Below are 24,208 nucleotides of genomic sequence, written 5' to 3' on the forward strand. Positions count from 1 at the left end.
TCATAGCGCGGGAACCAAGCCCGCGCTTCTCCCTCGGCCCCGCCTCCCATGGCCAACGCCCCATCTCCTCTCCCTCCCCACCTCCCCCATCACCACCTGTGGGAGAAAGAAAAGTTACCATACCGCAGGATTAGAACATAAAACCCCTCTTCGCCCCCCACATTCGCCCCACCACTTTGTCTAAACGTTCTTTTTCATAATCCACTCATTCCAGTTTTTCTTCTACAATAAAAGTCCACGCTTCATCCGCCGTCTCAAAGTAGTGGTGCCTCCCTTGATATGTGACCCACAGTCTTGCCGGTTGCAGCATTCCAAATTTTATTTTCCTTTTATGAAGTACCCGCCTTGGCCCGATTAAAGCTCGCCCTCCTTCTCGCCACCTCCGCACTCCAGTCTTGATAAACACGGATCACCGCGTTCTCCCATTTACTGCACCGAGTTTTCTTCGCCCATCTAAGGACCATTTCTCTATCCTTAAAACGGAGGAATCTCACCACTATGGCTCTGGGAGTTTCTCCTGCTCTCGATCCTCGCACCATAACTCGGTACGCTCCCTCCACCTCCAACAGACCCGTCGGGGCCTCCGCTCCCATTAACGAGTGCAGCATCGTGCTCACATATGCCCCGACGTCCGCCCCCTCCACACCTTCAGGAAGGCCAAGAATCCTCAGGTTGTTCCTCCTTGCGTTGTTTTCCAGTGCCTCCAACCTCTCCACACATCGTTTCTGATGTGCCTCCTGTATCTCCGACTTCACCACCAGGCCCTGTATATCGTTCTCATTCTCGGCTGCTTTCGCCTTCACGACCCGAAGCTCCTGCTCCTGGGTCTTTTGTTCCTCCTTTAGCCCTTCGATCGCCTGTAGTATCGGGGCCAACAACTCTTTCTTCATTTCCTTTTTTATCTCCTCCACGCAGCATTTCAAGAACTCTTGTTGTTCAGGGCCCCATATGAAACTGCCACCTTCCGACGCCATCTTGGTTTTTGCTTGCCTTCCTTGCCGCTGTTCTAAAGGATCCGCTGCAATCCGGCCACTTTCCTCTCCTTTTTCCATCCGTGTCCAGGGGGAACACCCTTCTGGTTTACCGCACGGTGTTTTTAGCCGTTAAAATTGCAGTTGGGGCTCCTATCGAGAGCCCAAAAGTCCGTTCCACCGGGAGCTGCCGAAACGTGCGACTCAGCTGGTCATCGCCGCACCCGGAAGACCCCTTTATTCATTCATGAGTTACAAGCATCACTGACAATTATTGCCTACCCCTAGTTGCACTTGAAGATGGTGGTGGCCTTCCTGAATGCAACGGAGTGGCTTGTTGAGCTGTTTTGGAGGGTTGTGGACCTGGAATCGCATATAGGCTGGACTTGATGAAGATGGCAGATTTTCTTCTCTAAAGAGTGTGAATCATTTGGATGGATTTTTAATGACCGTCTAGTTTCGTAGTCATTATTACTAAGACTAAAGTTTCAATCCTAGATTTATTGAAGTAACTAAACTAAAATTTCAGAGCTGTAGTGGAATTTGAAATCATGCTTTCAGGTCCTTGTGAAATATGGTGGAAAATATTGTTCGTATCCAAACTCTATTATAAAAGCAAAATTCTGCAGGTGTTCGAAATGTGAAACAAAATCATAAAATGCTGGATAAAGTCAGCAATTCTGGTCTTACACCATCTGTGGGGAGAGAAACAGTGTTAATATTTGGAATCCTTATGATTTCTACAGAGCTGAAGAAGGATAGAAATGTGATGAATTTTATAGTTGAAGGGAGTGGAGGTAGTGGGGCAGAAAAGAAGGTGGGAGCACTGACTTTTTGTTCTATTAACACATTCTGCTATTTTTTATGCTGCAATTAGCACTTCAGTCTTTTAATGGTATCATTAACACCCACTTTTGTGTGCTGTCCTTGGCATCTTTGTCAATCTCTCTTTGGCTCTGACCTATCCCTGGCCTATTCTACCCACATCCACCCCCTCCCCCTTCTCCAACTATATAATTCATTACATTTCTATCCCTCATCAGGGTGTGGACTCAAAACATTAACTCTGTTTCTCCCACCTCAGATGCTGCCAGACCTGCTGAGTTTATCCAAAATTTTCTGTTTTTTCTCTTCCTTTTCTTCCAGTCTGCCCCTTATCGCATTTTCCCAAGTAAATGTCAGGACACATTTGAAGGTGATGAAATTGAATGAAGTTTGAGCACACAACTAATGCTGTAAACCTTGTTTGTTAACACTGGTATTTGCAGCAATTCTAGTGTTTTTGCTATGGAAAAGATCCATTTGTACAAGGTACTTGCAATGATAAAATTATTTTATCATTATCACTGATAAAATAATTTTGACATTCTTTGCTGTATCCTGAATTTAGAATGGAAATACAAGAATTAGTTTAAAAAACTTTCTTCCTCCTTCTGTATGTTGCAGTGGAACAGGAAATAGAAGTTTGTTTATTTTCTAGGAGAGGATATACAATCGTTATTAGTGTCACAAGTAGGCTGACATTAACACTGCAATGAAGTTACTGTGACAATCCCCTAGTTGCTACACTCCGATGCCTGTTCGGGTACACAGAGGGAGAATTCACAATGTCCAATTCACCTGACAAGCACATCTTTCTGGACTTTTGGAAGGAAACTCTGCCGAGCATCCGGAGGAAATCCACGTAGACATGGGGAGAATGTGCAAACTCCGCACCGACAGTGACCCAAGCTGGGAATCGAATCCGGGTCCCTGGCCACTGTGCTACCATGCTGCCCAAGCTAATACTCGTTGCGGTTTTTAGCGTCAAAACATTTTGAGTTGGTAACTTTTAAATGAAACTTGTGCAATGACATTGAATTTGTTAGAAACCATATAAACTAGTACAGTTGTGGTAACCAGTACCAAACCTACATACATATCAATGAAGTTGAGACATACAGATCAACTTGGATCTGGTTGAAAGGCAGAACCGCCTCGAGGGACTGATCGGCCTACTTTTTCTTTGTAATGATGCATCTATTTTTAATTTCATTTCTTGATTCTAGCATGCTACATTATTGTTTGAAAAAGTAGTTTAAGTCTATATTATGTTTGTTGTTCAGATGATTAAAATGTGTACAATTACATGGTGCTTTAAAAAAAATTAAGTACCCAATTCTTTTTTTCAATTCAGGGGCAATTTAGCGTGGCCAATCAACCTACCCTGCACATCTTTGGGTTGTGGGGGTGAAACCCACGCAGACATGAGAAGCTTGTGCAAACTCCACACGGACAGTGACCCGGGGTCGGGATTGAACCCGGGTCCTTGGCGCTGAGGCAGAAGTACGAACCACTCGGCCACCTTGTCGCCCCATGTATGGTGCTTCTTAAGTGCTGGCAGTACATTTTTGTTTCATTGAGAAAGTAAGATGTCAACTAAAAATAGGAGAGAACTTCTGTCCTACCCAGTCAGCTGTGTCTACTGACTAGCTAGTGATGGTGTGTTAAGAGTTTGTTAGAATTCTGATGAACTGTTTCTTCCCTCCAGCCCATGGAAATGAGTTGCAGCTTTCTCAATGTCATCTAGGTAGAAATTTAGCATTATACCAGGCAACAGACCAAGAACCTCTCTGTTCCTGTGTGGTTTAGTACAGTGCCAACAGCACTTGCTCATTAAACAAATGAGTGACGGATCCAATAGTCTACCCTTCCATATTGGTGGAATCTTTTTTTCTTTAAGCAGGGAAGGAATTTGTTTCCCTCTGCATGGTTGGCGGCATTCGTACAACCTAAATCCTGAGCACGTTAATTAGAACCCTAAACCAGGAGCAGTGGGAAAACATAGAAAGTAGTGGTTTTTAATCCTTGGTATTTACAGGGAATTTTATTTGAGTTTCTTGGGGGGAGATGCATGTCCATTTGTGAAATAAAGCTAAAGCTATATTAATGAAGGTACCAGAGCTCCCTGACAGATGAATTTGCTTTTGTTTCTCTCCATTGTAGTGTAATCTTGCTTATGAAATATTGTTTCAATATGTATAAAGTAAAACATTTTATTAAATCCGGAATAAAGCATGTTATGCCCTTTTTAAAGTAAGTATTTAGCTTGCATTTACCAATGGAAGGTGTTCGTAGTAGTTTCTTTCTTTTGATTTATTATGCGTTTGGCCTCCTGATCTTTTGTTGGTAGCAATGAGGCTAATATGTTGTAGTGTATATCTGGGAATGGTCCTTCTTCCAGGAGTTGGGATATATTTGCAGCAGGGTCTTTGTGCTGCACCATCGCTGACTGCAAATGGTTTTAAATATGGGGAGATTGTCTTCTTTTTATTTTAATCTGTGAGGTTTAATGTCTCTTTACCAAATTGTATATTAAAGCATTTTTATTACTGACGCTGGCTGCGTTGTGCTGTTCAAATATTTTATTTTCAGTGCTCCACTTTGTTGGGTTGTGCAGCTACCAAATGGAATGAATGCAGAAATTGCTGTTCTGACATGCAGTTCTGTTAAATACGTATTCATGTCTGATACCACAACCATTTAACTACAGTTCATTGAATTTTCAGCTTCAAAATTGTGCCTTTGTCAGGTGCTGTTAATAAAACCAAGCAACATAATCCTGAAGTGTTCATGCAGAATTATTTTTCTGTGATCTGGCTTCTATTATTAATGGAGAAGTATTAAATAAAGTTAATATTGTCTCATCTATTAATTTACTAAAATGCTGAAAAGCTTGTGACTATGACAATAAGCTGAAATATATAATTGTACAATTAAAAAATGAAATCTCAGTACTTTATTAGTGGCTCAGTCTTGGCATTTGCAGAAGACTTGATCTTATGTTTATGGGGCACGGTGGCACAGTGGTTAGCATTGCTGCCTCATGGTGCCGGGGTCCCAGGTTCGATCCCCGCTCTGGGTCACTGTCTGTGTGGAGTTTGCACATTCTCCCCGCGTTTCCGTGGGTTTCGACCCCACAATCCAAAAGATGTGCAGGGTAGGTGCATTAGCCACGCTAAATTGGCCCTTAATTGGAAAACATGAATTGGGTACTCTAAATTTATTTTTAAAAATGTTTATGGGTTACTTTAGATAATGTGACTGTGTTGCTTTTTGATCATAACTTTGTCAACAAGTGTAATGCAGGTGATCAGATCAATTTTGTGTGAGTTTTCTTCTTTAAAAATGCTTTAAGACTTCAAAAAGTTACTCACCAGTTGTGAATCTGGTTGCATTTTTTTGAAGGAGAAATTGGCTGCTTTCATTCCTTTATTCATGTTTATCAGAAATAAATGAAAATCGTCCGTAAAGGGAGTTTCACGTTCTGAAATAATATCATGTAAAATTATCTCTCGGTTTGCATTTTTTTTGTTCACCTCCTCTGCTAGACCCAATTTTGCAGACTGGGCTGGTGTAGTGACTAGCACAATTAGGCTTGCTTCTTGCCATTCCAGCTCAGTGAAAGAACTCTAAATTAGAGAACAGATTCTGAAAATGTAAAAAGCATTTCAAGTAAATAATACTCTTGGAGATATAAAAAACATAATCTGAAACAATTGAAGCTTGATTGAGTTTGTTGTATTGAATCAGCTTGAAATCATGGGGAAGCAGTTAAGTCTGGGAATTCTTCATCTAATTTTTACATAAAGTATTCCATCTCATTTTTTCGCTGGGCAGTGGGGAAATGATAATTCCTTTATTTGCGAATATTAACACCGTTTCATGGGGAGGCGGTAGCAGAGTGGTATTTTCACTGGGCAAATAAACCAGAGACCCAGGGTAATCTTCTGGGGACCCAGGTTCAAATCCTGCCACTGCAAATGGTGAAAATTTGGAACTAAAAGTCTAATGACCATGGGGCAGCACGGTAGCATTGTGGATAGCAAAATTGCTTCACATCTCCAGGGTCACAGGTTTGATTCCGGCTTGGGTCACTGTCTGTGCGGAGTCTGCACATCCTCCCCGTGTGTGCGTGGGTTTCCTCCGGGTCCTCCGGTTTCCTCCCACAATCCAAAGATGTGCAGGTTAGGTGGATTGGCCATGCTAAATTGTCCTTAGTGTCCAATAAGGCCATTTCTGTAGTGTTAATCTATTTTTGTATTCTGTTTTTCTCCCTCCAGCATTCCAAATGTCATGCTTTCTGTATCTGTCATGTCTGGTGACTGCACTTGATCAAGATGGTGTAAAGATGCACATTGTCTGTGTTCTCTGCTTGGAAAGAAACCCATCTGTATTTGGATCTGCTGATTTAAACATCCTAAAATAAACTTTTGTAATATTTAGGAATTTAGAAAACATTCGTGTCAGCTTCAAAAGTGCCATGGGCTTTGTGTGTTAATCCTTCTTTAACCCACCATGTCTCTGCTGACTGTCTGGAAACTTTCATCCCATTGTTACTGTATAATTAAAGCATTATTCAAAATAGCAGGATAGTTTATTCCCCAATTTGCTTTTCTGAAAAATCTACCATTGTCCATGTTTGTTAGCGTACAGACCAGATAATAATTTGCGGTGGAACAGATTTCGCTATCCTAGATTGTAAAGAAATGTGTGTGCATGCGTGTCCTTCTCCTCCCCCCCCCCCCCCCCCCCCTTAATGTTTTTAAAGTATAATTTCGCAGGGTGGCGTCAGTTAACACTAAGTGCTGCTGGAGAAGTGGGCATTTTTCTTTCTGAATCTTAATACTTCACCTTTTGTAGGAAGAATAACAAACCATCATAATGCCTAAATAGGAAGACATTTTAAAACTTTGTTCAGTGCAATTCTAGGATCCTAATACAAGGAACGAAGTTAGCACATGGGTACAGCAAGCAACTGGGACTGTGCTCTTTATTGCATGGGGACTGGAGTACTGTGCAGTTTTGGTCTCTTAATCTAAAGAAGGATGTAATTGGTACACTCCAGAGGGCTGGCTGTACTCCATGCTGGGATTGTTTGGGAATGGCTGGCGGCGGGAGGGGGAGAGAGGAGGGAGGGGGAGAGGGAGAGAGACTGTGTCGACTTGGGTGAAATATGAATATCTTTAACCATATAAGATCTAACCATATTAATTGAGAAGTTGACTTCAGTAAATGTCTAAATTACACTTTTTATTTTTTGGTATGCTTTATCATCTGCCCCAATGTTCATTTTGTACTCTTACCCATAAGCGTAAACATTCTTTTCCTATACAGGTGCCCTCATTGGCACGTAGGTTGTACTGGGCAGCAGGAAAGTTCCTCGGCACTAACCAATTTTGCACAAGATGAGCACTTGGAAGAAAAGGTTAGAAATTGTATTTAAAATTACACTTTTAATAGGTTTGTAATTGCGTAGTGGCTTGTAATAACAATAGAATACTTTCATACTCTATGCTTCCTTGCTTTAAAGAAAAAATGCCCAAGGTCTGCATTTTTGCTCTTTATAAACCCATCTCTGCTACATATGTAGTTTCAAAAACTTTAGTAATTGGGTGGGGTGAGTCGTTGCAGACTTCTGACTTTTCACAGGTGTAAATTATGTAATTATACAATCTACAATTTATTCGGGTTTCTCTAACTGCACTCCTTTTGAGCCACATTTATGTTTATTATATATGCTAATCTAGGCTAAGCAGGATGTGACCGGTGAATCAGGAGATGTGAAGCCTTCCGATGTCAATGGTCATGGAGATTCATTACCAGAATACTGCTCAAAAACAAGCCATCAGGTATGTTATGACCAGGTGAGGTGGAATTGGAGGTGATATCAAAGGTTTCCTCCTTGTTTAAGAGGTTACACTTAACAATTCAGTGTGTAATTAACTGGTTATATATGCTGTTGTAAAATGTTAGGGCGTTTGGGTATAAAATCCCCTATGTTCCGAATTCTTAATTTCTCTCCATTTCTCATTATTCCAGAATCCCTTATTTAGCCATAGCCCAAATTTACATCTTCCATTGCCTTTAGGTTCAGGCCATCTGGTGTTGCTCTATCTTTGTAACTAGAGTCATGTACACTAAAGACAAATGTCCACCCCTTGACCCCAGAATTTACATTTTTTTGTGAACAAATAATAAACCTCCTTTAGATACAGAGCAATTACGAACTATCGCATCTTCAAAATATTTTAACCAAAGCCCACATCTAAAGCTATTAAGAACAAATGTTCATACTTCCTACTGTAACGTAAAAGCAGAAAGAAATGCTTTCCTCTAATACAGACGTTCAACCTACAAATATGGTTAATCTATTAAATCAATACTTGGGTTTTGTTTCAAGATAGTGTCATCCTAAATGAAAGCTACTTTTTAAACTTTCTTCAAAGCTGATTTAAAAAAAAAGACAATTGCCTAAGTACAATTAATGCAACATACAGCTGCTGAAACCAAGACACTCGTCTAACTTAAATTCACAAATCCATTGTGTAATTTCTCACAAATGATTGCCATCCTATAAAGTATCCCAAATACCAGGAATTTAAACAACTAGTTAAAAAGTGATTGAAATAAGATTCTTGGATGTTACTTCAGACTTACAATGAACCCTGAAAAGTAATAGTATCAAAATCTTGCACTGTGATTGATGAAGAACTAGTCAAACATCTTTTCTTGAGTCTAACAAAGTTTTATTATTGAAAAAACCCACTTGGGTAAAATATAAAAATACGTCTGACTTCTGTAACACATACACAAGCACATTCACGTATTCTAAAATTACACGCACCAATACAGATTACAGAGTAGGGAAGAATAAATTTGGCTAAATTACAATTCAAAAATAAGATAAACAAAGTTCAGTTTATAGCTTGTCACCTTGTCTGGCTTACAGATGGGATCCATGGGCTGAGGCAGTTTGAAGTTATTGCTAGTATTTCCTTTTCTGGAGACGCTGAGGGATTGAAGTCTTTAAAATCTTTGTCTACTGCAGCAATAAAGACCCAATTAAATTTGGTAGGAAGGGATCAGCCTTCAGATGGAAGGAAAGAGACCAGGAAACGCTCCTTCACTCCTCTTACGCCGATATTCTGCCCCAAACATGCGCTTCAAATGCAAAAAATCTTGGTCATGTGACTTCTTTCCGACTTCCGCATTTAAACAAAAAAAAAATTCTAATTGCTCTCCAATAATCAAGTTATTTTAGAAACAAAATCAAAGTATTTTGCCAAGCAATTGACTTTTGAATGGTTCATTTTCCATTGTCAAACATTATGAATGTCTCCATATATAATCTAATGGCAAAAAAAGGGTTCTTTACAATTCCCTGGGAAAGCCATCGTTTGTAATGTAATTTACAGATTTGTTATGTTTCTAGTGATGTGTAAATCTGACTGACATGTTGGGAGAAAGGTTGTTTTGATTTACCAGCAGCAGGAATGTATTTGCAGATGAAGATCAGATAGATTTTAGAGCAACGATGTGTCAACTTATGAAACTCTAACTTAAGGATGTGAAAATTTCTTTCCCACATCCTAACCTCTGCAAGTTCCATTCACCCATCATCCCCTCTGTGTTCAATGAACTAAAGTGGTTCCTGGTTTGGCAAAACCTGAATTTTAAAATGATTGTCCTTATTTTCAGATCCCTCCAGGGCCTTGCCTCCCTATCTCTAATCTTATACAGCCCTATAATTCTCCAAGAACTCTTGTGTTCTCCAATTCTGTTATGAATTTCTGATTCACTTTGCCCCTTTGTTGGTGGCTGTGCCTTCAATGTTGAGGCCCCAGACTCTGGAGTTACCTCTAAACCCCTCTCTGCCTTCTTTAAAACTTATTTCTTTGACCATGATTTTGATCACCTGTCCTAATTTCCTAATGGTGAAACACCTTTGAATGCTTATTAAACAAGAGATACTATATAAATGCAAGTTGTTGTTGTCCAGCTCTGACGTTCCGAACATTTGGCTTCAATGAACAGATGGAAAAGAGTGGAAAAATAGAAAATTAATTGCCAGGCTGCCATAAAACATACGTATGCAAGGGTTCACAGTCTCAGGATATGGACAATTTAGGACTGAAGTGGCGAAATTTCTTCACTTGGAGGATGGTGAACTTGTGGAATTCTCTATCATGGAAGACTGCAGGCCAAATCACTGAATATGTTTAAGAAAGAAATGGATTTCTAGACACAAGGCTTCCAGGGGTATGGAGAGAGAGAGGGAGTATGGTGCTGAGATAGAGGATCAGCCACAAAATTAAATGGTGGACAGGTTCAAGGGGCTGAATGGGCTGCTGCACCTATTTTCTATGTTTCTATATAAATGGATTCATCCATCTTTCTGTAGATTTGAAATCACTTCCATCTGTCTCAAAGAAAAGCTTTTTTATTTTAAAAAGTCCAACCAATATTTGGCAAAAGCACATCTTCATAACGGAAGATTTTAGTCAATTATGATTTTCAATCCTAACATTAATATCCTGCAATTTTTAGCTATTGTATGTTCATTGTGAATTATGCATTATTTTTAAGTTTACAATTCATTAGCTCTAAAGGCAAAGAATTGACTTCTTAGCCGGGCACTTGTAAGTTTTGAATCCCACCCTATCATTTGAAAGCACCTGTTCCTAGCTTGTTTTTGTGTGACAGGAGTAGCTATGCCACCAGCCAAGTGAAATATCTGCACAAGCACCTGTTGCCTGAGGAATCATGAGACATAGGGGAGGGAATAAAAACATTTGATGACATTGATACAGTTCTAGAGTGAAACACCCTGTAAAAAGCAAATGCATTGTATTCTGAACACTCTGGCCAGATTTGGGAAGTAAATGATATCTGATTAAATTCTTGAAATATTTATAGGAGGAGCAGACAGATTGTTTTCATTAATGTTGTGAAAATATTTTGCCAGTGAAATATTAAATGGTGAGCACGACTGTTGCTACTTATAGATTGGAGAAAGTATGCTTCGTCACCACATTCCCTTGACAATGGATGACCTGGAATGAACTACCCTTCTCCTAGGATCAAACACTGAATCCAGCACACTGTCTGCTTGTGTTCCTTAGTTATAGTCTCTTGGGTTTAATAATTTGCTTTTTAATTTTATACCAATTGTTTTATGAAACTCTCTTTTGTATTATGACTTTTTATACTCCTCCTCCAGAAGGCACTCTTGTTTTGTATTCCATAGCCATCTTAAATTATTCTCTTGTATTTTGTACAAAAGTCTATTATTCACACATGAGCCTCGGCAGCTGATGGGAGGCGGTTTGGCTACTGTAGGAAATCTTGGTTGGCAGCAATCTGGTCCTCATCCAGCAGGAGCTCTTCTATGAGAAGTTTGAGGATTCACTGCCATTGGGGAGCCAGTATAAGTAACTTAATAATTTTGATAAATGTAGTATGTACTAATTATGCAACTACAGATATTGTGACTGAACTGAAGGTTACTGAATGGCATGATAAATTTGAAATCTGTCCTTTAACCTGTGACCCAAGTTGAAGCCAGCCACAGTCTTGTGTGGAATTAGATTGAGTATAGACTGCATAATCTCCATTTTGTTCCCCAGTAGAGGCAAGGTAAAAGAATTGGCCATAACTTTGTGCAAGCACAACTGCAATGGTGAGAATCATATATTGCAAGTTTCTACTCTGCAACTGGCCGTCCTATATACCTGAGCAAGGACTGAGATTGTAGGGCTGCAAACAATTTAAATTAGTAAATGTTCACCCAAAAATATCACTTTTTTTTTAAAGAAAATGCCCCCAAGTGGTTACATGGTACCAAAGAAGAAAACAAACAGCAACAGGAGGAGGGAATTGGTGGGGAATCCAGAAGTTTTGTTTTGAGCTGGTTCTTAAAAGTGGAAAGGGAAGTAGAATGCTGTAGGGGGGAACCCATAGTTTAATGCTGTGATGGTAACGGGCTTTTCTACAAGTGGTAGAATGCAGGGTAGGGGGGAATGATATGGAGGCTGAAATATGAAGAGTAATGGTTTTGAGAGTGGTTTTAAAGCCTGAAAAGGTGAATATGGAGTCTTGCTGCAAAGAGGTGAGGATTGAGGTTAAATTTAAGTTTTGGAACATAGAGCCACTGTGGTCATTGAGAGATAATGATTTGAGGCTTCTTCACATGGGACGTGGCATAAACAACTTGGTAAGCTTCCTTGTTTTCCTATTTCAATGATCTGAAACTTATAGCATAAAACCATCTACATTGCATTCAAGTCATTGCTCCTGTTTGCTAATAGTTGAGGAAGGTCATTCCATTTGAGAATCTGCTGTCCATATCCTAACTTTCACCCACTTTGTCCTACATTGGTTCTCAATTGTAGCCTTTTTCTAGAATACCCATCCTTATTTTCCATTGCCTTAATTTTGATTTCGTTTTACTCCTGTGAAGCATGTTGAGATGCTTTACTATGTTAACATAGAATTGCTGTGGCAGAGTAGGGTTTTCAGTGCATTTCTGCAAATATAGATTTTTTTTTTAAACCTAGAAGAGTCAGATCAGATAAGAGCTGTGCAATGCTGTCATTTTGTTGATGGAGAAATAACATTTCAATATGTTTTCCTATTCCAAGAAGGGAGAATCTTTCAAAATGGAAAACTTCAGATTTCATATCTATAAATAATCCCCTGTCTTTACAAATGCTATCTTTAAAATATCAGGTGAACTGCCTTATTTTGCAAGCTTTGCAGTGTAATTGCCATTTTTACTGAAATGCACATCCATGGAAGCAAATGTTTGTTACAGCTTGAATTCTGCTAGCCACAAAGGAGCACCACTCGCATTTTACCTCGCTGAAGTTGCAACGGAGTTGCATGGGTTTCCTCTACTTTTCATCTTTTCAAGCTTGACATCCTCTAAAGGGGAATGAAACAAGCAACCCAATTGAGTCCGAACCAGGAAGCATAGAGCGTGAAATATAAATTCCCATTTAAATGTACAGAAAGTGAAACACACAAAGAAATAAAGATTAAGTGAAGGGCGATAAGCGAGTGATGAAAAATGTAAATTTTCAACACTAAATTTCAGTTGAGGACTGCGATTCCACACTTGGAAAAAATTAATTTGTCAAAGCCAGGGAAATTGCTCAGTAATTGTCACATTATGCAGTTTTAAAAGCTGGTTTTCCTGCCACTTTTAGTGCAGAACTAGGTGGGTGGGCACACGCAGCAATTCATACTGTTGCAGTTCTTTCAACGCTGCTTCTATCATTGAGGACTGCAAGCCTACCCTGTTGAACAAGTGTCTTTGACAGCTGCTTTCAGATTTCTGCAATTAACTGTTCCTATGAATAGAAATTAACCCCCCCCCCCCTCCCCCCAATAGCAGTGAGGACTGATAGTCTGACTGTTATTAATGCAAAAGCTGAGACACAATTGTTGATCATAATTTTAAGTAAAATGCTGGTACAACAAAGTAGCTATGTAGCAACAGCACTGAAGAAAGTGTCATGTGTACACTTCATCCATGTTGGACTCCTAATTAGTTACTTGCATATTAAATAATGCTTGACCTTTAACACAAACTTTTCTTTATATACAGCATGTGAATTCTGAACAGTCTGATTTTCCTGAACCTGGACTGGAGCCTTCTGTAGGAGTAGAGGAACCTCCTCGTATAGCTGCTAGTACTGATAACATTTCCAGTTCGACTACCTCCGAGAACTCCTCATTCTTGCAGAATAGGCAAGTGTCCTACTCTAAATTACCATGTGTTTACTAAGAATGCAGGACTGGCTGCAGTGAGACTGTTAACAACTGTTGGACATAGATGTAACATTAGATACTATAGTAGATATGGCCTAGTCAGAACTGTTTAAATGTGATATAGATCGCAAATCAGCTAGCCATTTGGGAGTTAGATAACCGGAGATTTGGATGTATAAGTTTAAAAATAAAAAGCTTTATGTAATTTATATTTCATATTTGTTGTCAAATTTTAATCAATGACCTGGCTTGACTTCCATTTGATCACTTTTTCTGTTTAAAATTTGAATATCCAACTTAGTGTAAAGTTTCCTCTAAATAGCCTAAAGAATTATCATGTGATCAGAGAACTAACATTTTTGATGTTTCTTGGCAAAGTACGATTTGTGAAGTACGACAGTATGATATAACGATTAAGGCTATGAGAAGCAATCAGAATGAAAGCAAATCTCTACCTTTTGTGATGTTATTTAAAAAAATATTTTGGTGTACTGTGTGATTAATCAAACTGGCGAGGTTAATAAAGGCAGCTTACCTGTGAGAACAAAGATGAAAGGTAAAGGTGTTGAATTCATGCATTTGTAATAACACGTTATGGTGAGCTTGGATTTAAAATTTGCATCATGAGAGAAGTAAATGCATGGCTTTTCAGCTGTTAAATTTCCAAGGGGCGTTTGAAAATGACCTGACCAGGAACTTTTACAACTTGCACAATGGTTCCATAAGTAAACGGGGGGGGGGGGGGGGGGGGGGGGGTCGGAAGGGAAGGGAAGGTAAGGTATGTTGAATTTTATTGACCCGCAAGTGGAGGCAATAGAAAAACATGGAAGATGCTCGTATTTAGAAAAGTTGAGTTCAAAGGGGTGTTTGAGGGCAATGGTATTTGAGATGAAAGGGGATAAAGATATTTAAGGAAAAATGTTTGGTTGCGTTGAGGTCGGTATTGAGGGCGATGTGAATTTGAAGCAGCTACCCAGTCAAGGGAGGAAGTATTTGTTTTTAGAAAAGCAGCATGTTTCTGAACCTTTCTTTTGGATTTTCCCCATCACAAGTGGGAATGTTGGAGGAGTTATCTGGCATAACTTAAGTGACAGCAGTTCTTTGTCTTGGATGATATTACTAGATTTAGTAGTGAAACATCTGTAAGGGAGTTAGTTATGTGTTTTGACCAAGTGGGTTTTTGGGGGATTGCTCTGCAAGACTGTTTGTGTAACTTTAATCTTAATGTGCTTAACATTTTTTTCTGTGGATAAATATTTTAATTTTTAAAATCCTAAAGGTGTTCCTGGAGGTTTCCTCCTTTTCCAAAGTGAGGGTAAAAAAAGATTTAAGATCAGATAGACTGATTTCCTTCTGGGATCTGACCTACTCATGAAAACATCAGCTGTGGTTGTAGCAACCCCTCAATTTTTTAAAACCGAGTTTGGTTTACATAGACGATACTAGTTTCATTGTCTTTGGTATAGCTTTGTATTTGCATTATATATAGTTTGTTTTACGTTTCCAATTTAGAATAGTCGAGACAGGTTGGAGGAAAGCTCCTTTTCAGTGAAACAATGTTAAACAGTATCATTATTTCTTTCCCTTAGTGCAATAGAAAATTCCAGTGATGATATTCCCGTATTAAGCTATGAGCAGTCAAAAGCTGACTGTGATGCTGGAGGGAAAACTGAGGCTATTCCTCAAAGCAAGCCCCCCTCCTATGTTAGCATACCTGAAGGGTGAGTATCAAACGGGCCTCTGTTTTCTCTGCTGTGATGGATCTGCATTGCTTTCATGCTCTGCTTGCTTCTCATTATTATTATAAGCACAAGTTCACTGTTGCAAAACAGAAAAATAATTTGGCTAGAATATTGTTTGGCATGCAGTATGTTGCATTTAGAGAGCTTTCTTTTACTTTTAGTCCTCCAGAGAAACCTAGTGATGGTAGGAAGACCTCTTCGAATGGCAAAGGAAGCACACCTAAGCCTGAGATTTCTGAAATTCCAAAGACAATCTTGCCTGAAGTTGACGAACAGAAGCCAGCAATAGAGGAGAGAACATTGAATGCATCACAGGACTTGCTGAACGAAGAACTGGCAGAGGTAAGTACTAGTGCAGTCTGACAAATTCGTGATTTTTTTGTTGTTGTTTTAACGCTTGCCCATTTCCCAGTCTTTGAGTCTGCTCAAATTTTTCACCAAGTGTTCTTTGCTGTATTAATTGGAAAATATTGTTGTCTATTTTTGCAATAGTTGTGTTCAGTATCCTTGTTTTCTTTGTTTTAAAAAATAACGTAGAGCAACTACAAAGTATTCAGGACTTTTAATGGCAGCTTTCTTTTAGAAAACTGTACCCAGAGCTCAATGAAATTGCTTCAGGGCAGCCTGTTATACTTTGGTTGCATTGGAAAAGTGAGCAAAACAGTCAATGCTGGCAATTATGTCCTACCTTCAACAGTAAAGAAATTACAAAAATAAATTAATGAAGCATGAGTAAAATTGGGTTCTAAATTAAAATATTTGACTGAAGAGAGTTGCAATGTTGTGTTTTGACTTGGAGAGAGTCTGTGACATAGTCAACTTGGTTAATTAATCTGTGAGCAAACATTATCGAAAAATATGATTTGCGTTTTCAACTTCTAGGAAACAAAGAAGTGAGGGTCGAGTTTCTGCTTTAGTGGTTCCAGTGCGAACACAGACAAACATTTCAACCTTTTTGAGAAGTGTTCACCTCTGGTCCATTCAGCTTTTTTGCATGTCAGTGACTACACAATCTGCTGTGAGCCAGTACAATCAAGAATAATTTTAAAACCTCTTTCAAGAAACAGAATTGCCTTTTTAAATTAAAATTTTTTTCCTGGTAACTTGATAAAGTTTGGTTATATAGATGAAAATGGGTTTATTACACATCGCATTTAAATCCGTTTGACACCAGCAAGTAACTATTTTAAATGACTGAAAACGGCGTAAAGATCTACTAAACCTATTTTCTAGTCGGGTTGAGTGTAATAGTGAGTTTCTTCATAAATGTAAAATTATTTGAAACTTTCTTGTTTTGGAGGTTTTGCAAACCAGTGCAATGAGCAGAAATTCCCAATGGTGATGATTCACCCTGGAAGAGTGGCAAGTTTTGTTGATGGGACCTACTTCTGTCCAGTGTTATCGAAGCTAGCTCATTTTGCAAAAACCTGAGTTGCTCTAAGTAGAATTTGTGCTTGGAGTTCCTTCCACGTTTGGTACTGGTTACACCGATGTCAAAGGAATTATGGTGAATAAACAAAATAGTACAATAAGTCAGAATCTTCAGCTCCTGATGCTTTTGTTATGTTTAGGACATAACATTCTGATTTTCAAGTCCAAATTCAATTCCACCCCCACACACCAGTAAAAAGGAGTAAGTGAATGTAGGGAAATGATCCAATTCAAACTCATTTGACATGGAGTAATACTGTAAAACTAGCTGTTTGCCACTTCAACTTTTTTTTAAAATTACTGTCTTTAATTATCACTGCTTCATGCTATATTCAAGTTAGGTACATTTTTAATTGACAAGGGTGTAGTGGTCTCTATGTGCATGTACACAAGGGGTTCTAATCAGTAGCACCACATGATCACTCGAGGGCCGGACCAACAGGGGTATAAAAGGCAATCACATTGAGTCTCTCTCTTTTGGGTGCACTGTGACCAGGGCAATAGCAGACTAGTTCAGATGGTGAGTGGTGTTGCGTATAGTTACTGTAGTTCAATCTTCTTAACCTTATCACTAGCATCAAAGTTAAAGTAAAGAACTCATGAAATTATTGTTATAGTTACTCAATCAATCTTTTGTTACTGGACGAGTTCGAGTCTTCACCGAAATTCAGAAGACCTCATCATTAACCAAGGATTGAGTAACACATGTTACCTACCACGCATGTAACAAAGCAAAGGGGTTATGAGAGTCGAATAGGAAAGTGGAGTTAAGCTGCAATCTGATCACCCATGATCTTGAATGGTGCAGTAGACTCGAGGATGTCTAGCCCACTCCTAATTCTTGTGTTTTTCTGTATTTCCCCCACCCCAATGTTTGTTGATGGGAGGCAGATCAATGTTGTAAATTGAGCGTATTTTGTTTTCACCAATTTAGGAATTTTTGAATAAACATTACAAAATGCTGCTTTGGCACATGAATTAAGATTTTGAGGCTGGAATAAAGAATTGTAGGTAACCTTGCGAGAAAGTGTGGTTAAATGCTAAATGCCACTTAATCATCCTACATGGCCAACAGCGTTTAGCATTCTTGTCTTTGCAGTAGTAAATCATTTATCAATGCCAAGTATTAACAACAAGGCTGCATTAAGGTATCTAAGACCAGAGGCAGAGGTTCAAGGTGAGGAATAAGTGGTTTAGAGGGGATCTGAGGAAACCTTTCTTTCACCCAGAGGGTGGTGGAAATACGGAATGTGCTGCCTGAGGGTGGTGGAGGCAAGTGCTCTCGCAACATTTAAGAAGGATATGGACAAGCACTTGGCATAGTATGCTCTGGACCAAATGCTGGTAGTATAGATTGGTATTTGATGCTCAGCTTAGACATGATGGCCAAAGAGTCTGTTTCTGCTCTGTATGACTCTATGAATTAACTAAATAATTTTGTTTGGGTGATGTAGGATACTGAAGTTTCAAGAGCGGTAGATGCTGGCGACTCTTCTGTGATTCCATCCAAGGATTCGGGCGACATTCCCTCATTCGACGAATGGAAAAAGAAAGTTATGGAAGAAGAGAAAGAGAAAAGTAAGCTTGGAAATGTGTTGGTCATTAAGAAATTTGTTTCTGTGATTACCTGAGGAAATAGAAACCTTATGCACAAGACAGTTTCTGAAGTTCCATCTATCTAGTTCCATTGCTGAATCACTTGCCCAAATATCTACCTGATTCTGTTATTTTTCCCCCATAATATGTACTTCAGTTGCGCTCCCAATGCAGTTGATTCTATATTTCCACCACTCTATGTAAAGTAGTTTCTGTACACCTCCTTATCCAACTCTCTTCTCCAGCTTGTTTAACATAGTTTCCCAAATGGTTTAAGTCTTGATTTTGTTTGCAGATTCTAGAACGTTTAAAGATAGGACACTAGTTTGAATTATTATTCTGTTCTCATAAATGGTATTTTAATGGTAGACTTAATTTGTTGAGTCACTGGGACTCCTTGTCAATTATGGAAATTAAAAGATCATTGAACAGGAACAAGCAAATTAAAAGTTGAGAACTTGGGTTAGGACTAATCCAAGCACAGTTTTTGGTAATGTAAATGACTTTCTTTCAGGCCAATCATTGCATACTTCTAGTGGTGCCCTCCATTCTACTAAAAAGCTCCAGAAAAACTTCAATAATTATGCCTCTGTAGAGTGTGGAGCCAAAATTCTGGCTGCAAATCCGGAAGCAAAGGTATATTTTCCTTCAAGAGTTGTTGCAGTTTTATTAAAATGATGAACATGCTTGCTATACATTTGTGTATTGTATACTGCATTTGTTGTGTCAGATTAGTGTGTTTCTGATTCTGTCTAAGACTAAAAGTATAGATCTCCCTGCATGGCACTGCTCTGACAGGTTCTTAACAGCTTAAATTTGTATTGCCATTTATAATTTGAATGACTCCTGAAGTATTTCCCATATAAGAATAACAGCATGTGTTGAGTAATAAAAGGGACTTGAAAGGGTAACCAAAACCTGTCTGAACACACGACTCTCTAAAGGAGAGAGAGGTGGAGAACTTTTAGGAGAAAATTTGATAGCAGGATCTTTGCTGCTAAAGGTCCCAGTGGGGCGGGGGTGTGAGTGCTCGGGTTGCTGGGAACAGATTTGAGGGGAATATAGGTCTGGTGGAAACTGCAGAAGCAGGATGGGATAAAAAGAGGTACAATTTAAAGGTGAGGTTTTTACATTCAACAGATAAGAGTGAGCCAATGTCCGTCAGCGAGGGCTAGGGTGATGGTGGCACAGTGGTTAGCACTGTTGCTCTCTGCCAGGGATTCGGGTTCAATTCTGACTGGGTGACTGTAGTGTTTGCTCATTCTCCCCATGCCTGCATGGATTTCCTCTGGGTGCTCTGGTTTTCTCCCACAGTCCAAGGATGTACAAGTTAGGTGGATTGGCCATGCTAAATTGCTCCTTGTGTCCAAAAGGTTGTGGTGATATACATCACTGTGTACACAAAGGGTTAATGTACATACACTACACCTAGCTGGACACTAGAGGGAACACCAGAGACATGACACACAGGCAGTCAACCAATAGGTCAGTAAGATAGGACATGACCAATGGGCAGTCACGATACACACAGGTGACACTACCACAGGAGGGCATTACACCAACCCATATAAAAGGACACATCACACATGCTCAGCCTCTTTCCAGTGGAGACACTCAGTGAGTACAGACCCAGGGTTGATTGAACATCACACCCACCACGTGGATTGTAGCAGACTGGTGTCAGTCCGAGTAGCGATAGAAGGATTAACAGTAGAGTCGAATCCAAATAGCAGAATTGTTAATAGTTTAATAAACGTGTTAAAGCTATCTCCAAGTCTGAACCTTCCTTTGTCAGAGTGCACATCAATGAAGCAGCTTATGTCAAGAGCATAACAAAACATGGTACCCAGGAGTGACTGTTAAATCCATATAGTTTCAACTCAGCGAACAGTGACAACCAGCAACAACACCGAGGCAAGATGATGTTCGGGATTCCGGTTCCACAGCAGTACCAAGGCAATGTCAGTGAAAACTGGCGTTGGTTCAGGCAGAGATTCGAGATCTACCTGGTAGCGTCCGACTTAGATGGCGTGGCGGATGCAGAGAAAATAAAGCTTCTACTTACCATCGCGGGTCCAGAAGCAGCTGAAATCTTCCAGACCTTCAAATACTCAAAGGGGCAAAACAAGGGCGATTTCCAGGCAGTCCTGGACAAATTCCAAGAATTCTGCGAGGAACATACAAGAAGAAAAGGTAAAAGAGGCGGCAAAACTCACCACGAGGTAGGCTTGCAGCAACGAACGGCAGTTGTGAATTGCAGCCATCTTGGGAAAGGTGCTGCACATGCGCAGTTGCGCGAAGGGCGCACAGAACGGGAAGGTCAGTTTGCGCGAGAAGCCGCGCATGCACAATTGTGAAAAAGGTCCCAAGTAAAGGAACAGCGATATGCGCATGCGCAATCGCTTCCTACGCTCTACGCCACAAGCGTCATGATGTTCGAGGGCCCGGACCACGCCCACTTAAAGGGGAAATGTCCCAGTACACGGGGGGAAAAAAATGTAAAGCCTCAAAACCAGATTCTTTCACCTGGAACGACAGCACAATGCCTGAAATTCGACCAGTAGCTGAAAGTAACCTCTGCAGAACCCTGCAACAAGCAGTTGGCACCGCCCAAAGAGATGATACAGTCCTTGAAGACTATGACTCCGACCTTGAATTCTTCTTTGGACATAGCGAGCCCAATGCCAGCTCCGACACAAAACGTGATGATATGGTCCTGGAAGACAACGACTCCGACGAACATTTCACCTTGATTGCTACCCCAGTACCAAATCCGAACCGCCACTAGATGTGTTGTACATTGACGACCCCGACAATGAGTTCTTCGGATTGGGGAATCTTCAGCCCAGCATATATGACATCCCGACTCGTGAGTGCAGGACTATGCTGCGGCCTGACGCCAAGAGACAGAGCGGTACAAGCCCACAGAGCGGCCTGCTGCCCCACAAGAGTATTCCACACACCACGAAGGGTCCAAGCCTCCACCGCGAGCTCGTGGACAGACTCCACATTAGAAGCAACGCAAGACTCCACAGCGCAGTCCTTGCGTGAACAAGAAGTGATTCGAGTGACGCAAGCCTCCACAGCGAGCTCGTGGACAGCCTCCACGATAGAAGCAATGCAAGACTCCAAAGTGCAGTCCTTGAATGAACAAGACCATGAGGGTCTAGCAACCTCCTCTGGGCAACCAGCAGCAGACAATGCAAGTCTGCCATGCTCAAGTGAACAACAGAAAGACTCTGACAGTCTGCCACGCTCAAGTGAATGACAAGAAGACATGGAGACTCTACCCACTGTATGTGAGACAAGTGATGACGGCATCCCACTTCCCAGACCAGATATGCAACGTGACAGGCCTCAGCTAGAATGCACAGAGGCACTCGACAATCGCAGTGAGACTACTGGTGACTCCGGTGACACCACGTTACTTCAAACTCATTTGCTCGAGCCTCTCCACAAGCAAATGCATTCCTGAATGTTTTGACCCTGGATGTGGAGCATCAAGAAACCTCAGAAGATGCAAGTGAACCTGCAGAGACGCCGGACGGGGAGCATCAAGAAACCAAAGCTGATTCGGGTGAACCAGAAAGGGCTCCAGATGGGGAGCATCGACAAGCCAAAGCTGATTCAAGTAAGTCGGACATGACTCCAGACAGGGAGCGCCGCAAACTCCGTGACTGCACGCTCAAGGAGACAGCAGATGCCACAAGCACGCTAACACGAGCAACTGTGTGAAGGACTCGTGATATCCACAGTGTGTGGTCCTTGAGTGCAGCAGACACGACGACAAACCCAACCAACACAACAACAACATCAAAAGCAATGGCAAGAAGTGTACCAAAGGCGGTAACGTCGACAAAAAGCACGACAAAAAGAACACCAATGGAACTATGACTGGTACAACTCTGCAAATGAGGGACACTGTTACTGCTCAGCTCAGTACAATGACATGCCATGGCAGGACGATGCATCTTACCAATTTACGTTTGCTGCACTACCAACAGGCAACCTGGCTATCAGGACAGATGCCATCAGGAATTACCACCAGAAGCATCGAAAGAAAAGAAAAAAGTCCAAATCCGACAACAAAGTGATTTGACCACTTCTTGGTTCCTTCAGCACCGGGACACTGATGGCGTTTACAATGCAATGTCACCATCAACATCACCAACTTACCAACCAAACAAGAAAGTCACTCGACCATAATAATTAATGAACTTTGGACTCCGGCATATGATTTGGACTTATTGTTTAATGATCACTGTTATCATAACTTGTACAGAGTATCACTTATCTACCTAGTTTGTTCAATTTTCTTTAACACTACAGAAAATATGTAACACAAAAAAGGGGGGGATGTGGTGATATCCATCACTAAGCACACAAAGGATTAATGTACATACACTACACCTAGCTAGACACTAGAGGGAACACCAGAGACATGACACACAGGCAGTCAACCAATAGGTCAGTAAGATAGGACACGACCAATGGGCAGTCACGATACACACCGAGGTGATACTACCACAGGAGGGCATTACACCAACCCATATAAAAGGACACATCACACACGCTCAGCCTCTTTCCAGTGGAGACGCTCAGTGAGTACAGACACAGGGTTGATTAAATATCACACCCACCACGTGGATTGTAGCAGACTGGTTCGTCAGTCTGAGTAGCTGTAACAGGATTAACAGTAGAGTTGAATCCAAGTAGGAGAATTGTTAATAGTTTAATAAACATGTTAAAGCTATCTCCAAGTCTGAACCTTCCTTTGTCAGCGTGCACATCAAGGAAGCGGCTTATGCTATGTCAAGAGCATAACAAAAGAAAGGTTAGGTGGGGTTACTGGGTTGCGGGTTAGCTTGGGTACGTGGGCCTAGGTAAGGTGCTCTTGGATGGTGCAAACTCGATGAACCGAATGGCCTCCTGCACTGTAGCGATTCTATGATGGCAAAGCAGAACTTGGCAAGGTTTTGGCTAGGTTAGAATTAACGGAGGAGGGGGGCAGGGTTTGGCTAGGTTGGAATTTACGGAGGAAGGGTGATTAGCAAGTATATTTGCATTTATTGCCCCAGAGCTTGCTATGAAGTGAGGCTAATGGCGCTGGTAGTTATTTCTGGGTAAATGGTGTGATAATTTTAGGCAAGGGGCAAATGCATGGGTTATATATGAATATCACAAAGAGTTGTTCCCTGGAGTGGGCCATTAACCTGCTAAAACAGTTATTTGCCATCTGCCTTACCGATGTCTTGCAATTGCACCTTGAACTTTGGATGCCACTAAGTTGCTCTGTTTAAGCAACAGATATGAACAACATTTACCACACATTTCAGGCTGAGTGATTAGTGGGTTATGTACCATTTAGTGATTCATTAGTTTCTGTCAATCCGCCTATGGTAATAAAAGTGAACTGCAATGTTGCATGTTACTCCTTCAAAGTGAACTGCGGTGTTGCATGTTACTCCTTCAAAGTGAACTGCGGTGTTGCATGTTACTCCTTCAAAGTGAACTGCGGTGTTGCATGTTACTCCTTCAGGTTTTACGTTTTTCAGATTTTACTCCTTCAGGTTTTAAGTTTTTCAGATTTTTTAATAATGTCAGATTTTTAAAAATGTTATTGTTTGTCCCCCACGCCTCCTTCCTAGCATCGCTGCCCTCCTCCATCCTCCACCTCAGGCAATGCTGACCCCGTCTCCGGTGGCCTATAGTCACATCCCACAAACACAGAATTCAACCCGTTTAATTCGTCCTCTTGTGAAATCATTCCAACATTTATTTTTTTAGATGTTGTTGGTGAAGGAGATCCTAGTGGATATCCGGTTTACCGTCTCTGTCTGGTACAAGTCGTTTTCACATATGGCCCTCATTTGA

The 24,208-nt window shown here is 40.7% G+C and overlaps 1 protein-coding gene across 5 annotated transcripts in view; it reads left to right on the plus strand.

The window, feature by feature from the left end:
• The window catches only part of suco (SUN domain containing ossification factor), a 129,891-nt gene that overhangs the window by 41,564 nt on the left and 64,119 nt on the right, over nucleotides 1-24,208 (plus strand). For all 5 annotated transcript variants that reach the window (XM_072511566.1, XM_072511567.1, XM_072511563.1 and 2 more), the window contains exons 2-8: nucleotides 7,128-7,218; nucleotides 7,541-7,642; nucleotides 13,402-13,544; nucleotides 15,155-15,286; nucleotides 15,469-15,649; nucleotides 18,193-18,316; nucleotides 18,849-18,970. In XM_072511566.1, coding sequence (XP_072367667.1) covers nucleotides 7,128-7,218; nucleotides 7,541-7,642; nucleotides 13,402-13,544; nucleotides 15,155-15,286; nucleotides 15,469-15,649; nucleotides 18,193-18,316; nucleotides 18,849-18,970 — 895 coding nt within the window. The remainder of the gene's footprint in view (nucleotides 1-7,127; nucleotides 7,219-7,540; nucleotides 7,643-13,401; nucleotides 13,545-15,154; nucleotides 15,287-15,468; nucleotides 15,650-18,192; nucleotides 18,317-18,848; nucleotides 18,971-24,208) is intronic.

The sequence above is a fragment of the Scyliorhinus torazame genome, chromosome 7 (assembly GCF_047496885.1).
Source record: "Scyliorhinus torazame isolate Kashiwa2021f chromosome 7, sScyTor2.1, whole genome shotgun sequence".
Lineage (NCBI taxonomy): Eukaryota > Metazoa > Chordata > Chondrichthyes > Carcharhiniformes > Scyliorhinidae > Scyliorhinus > Scyliorhinus torazame.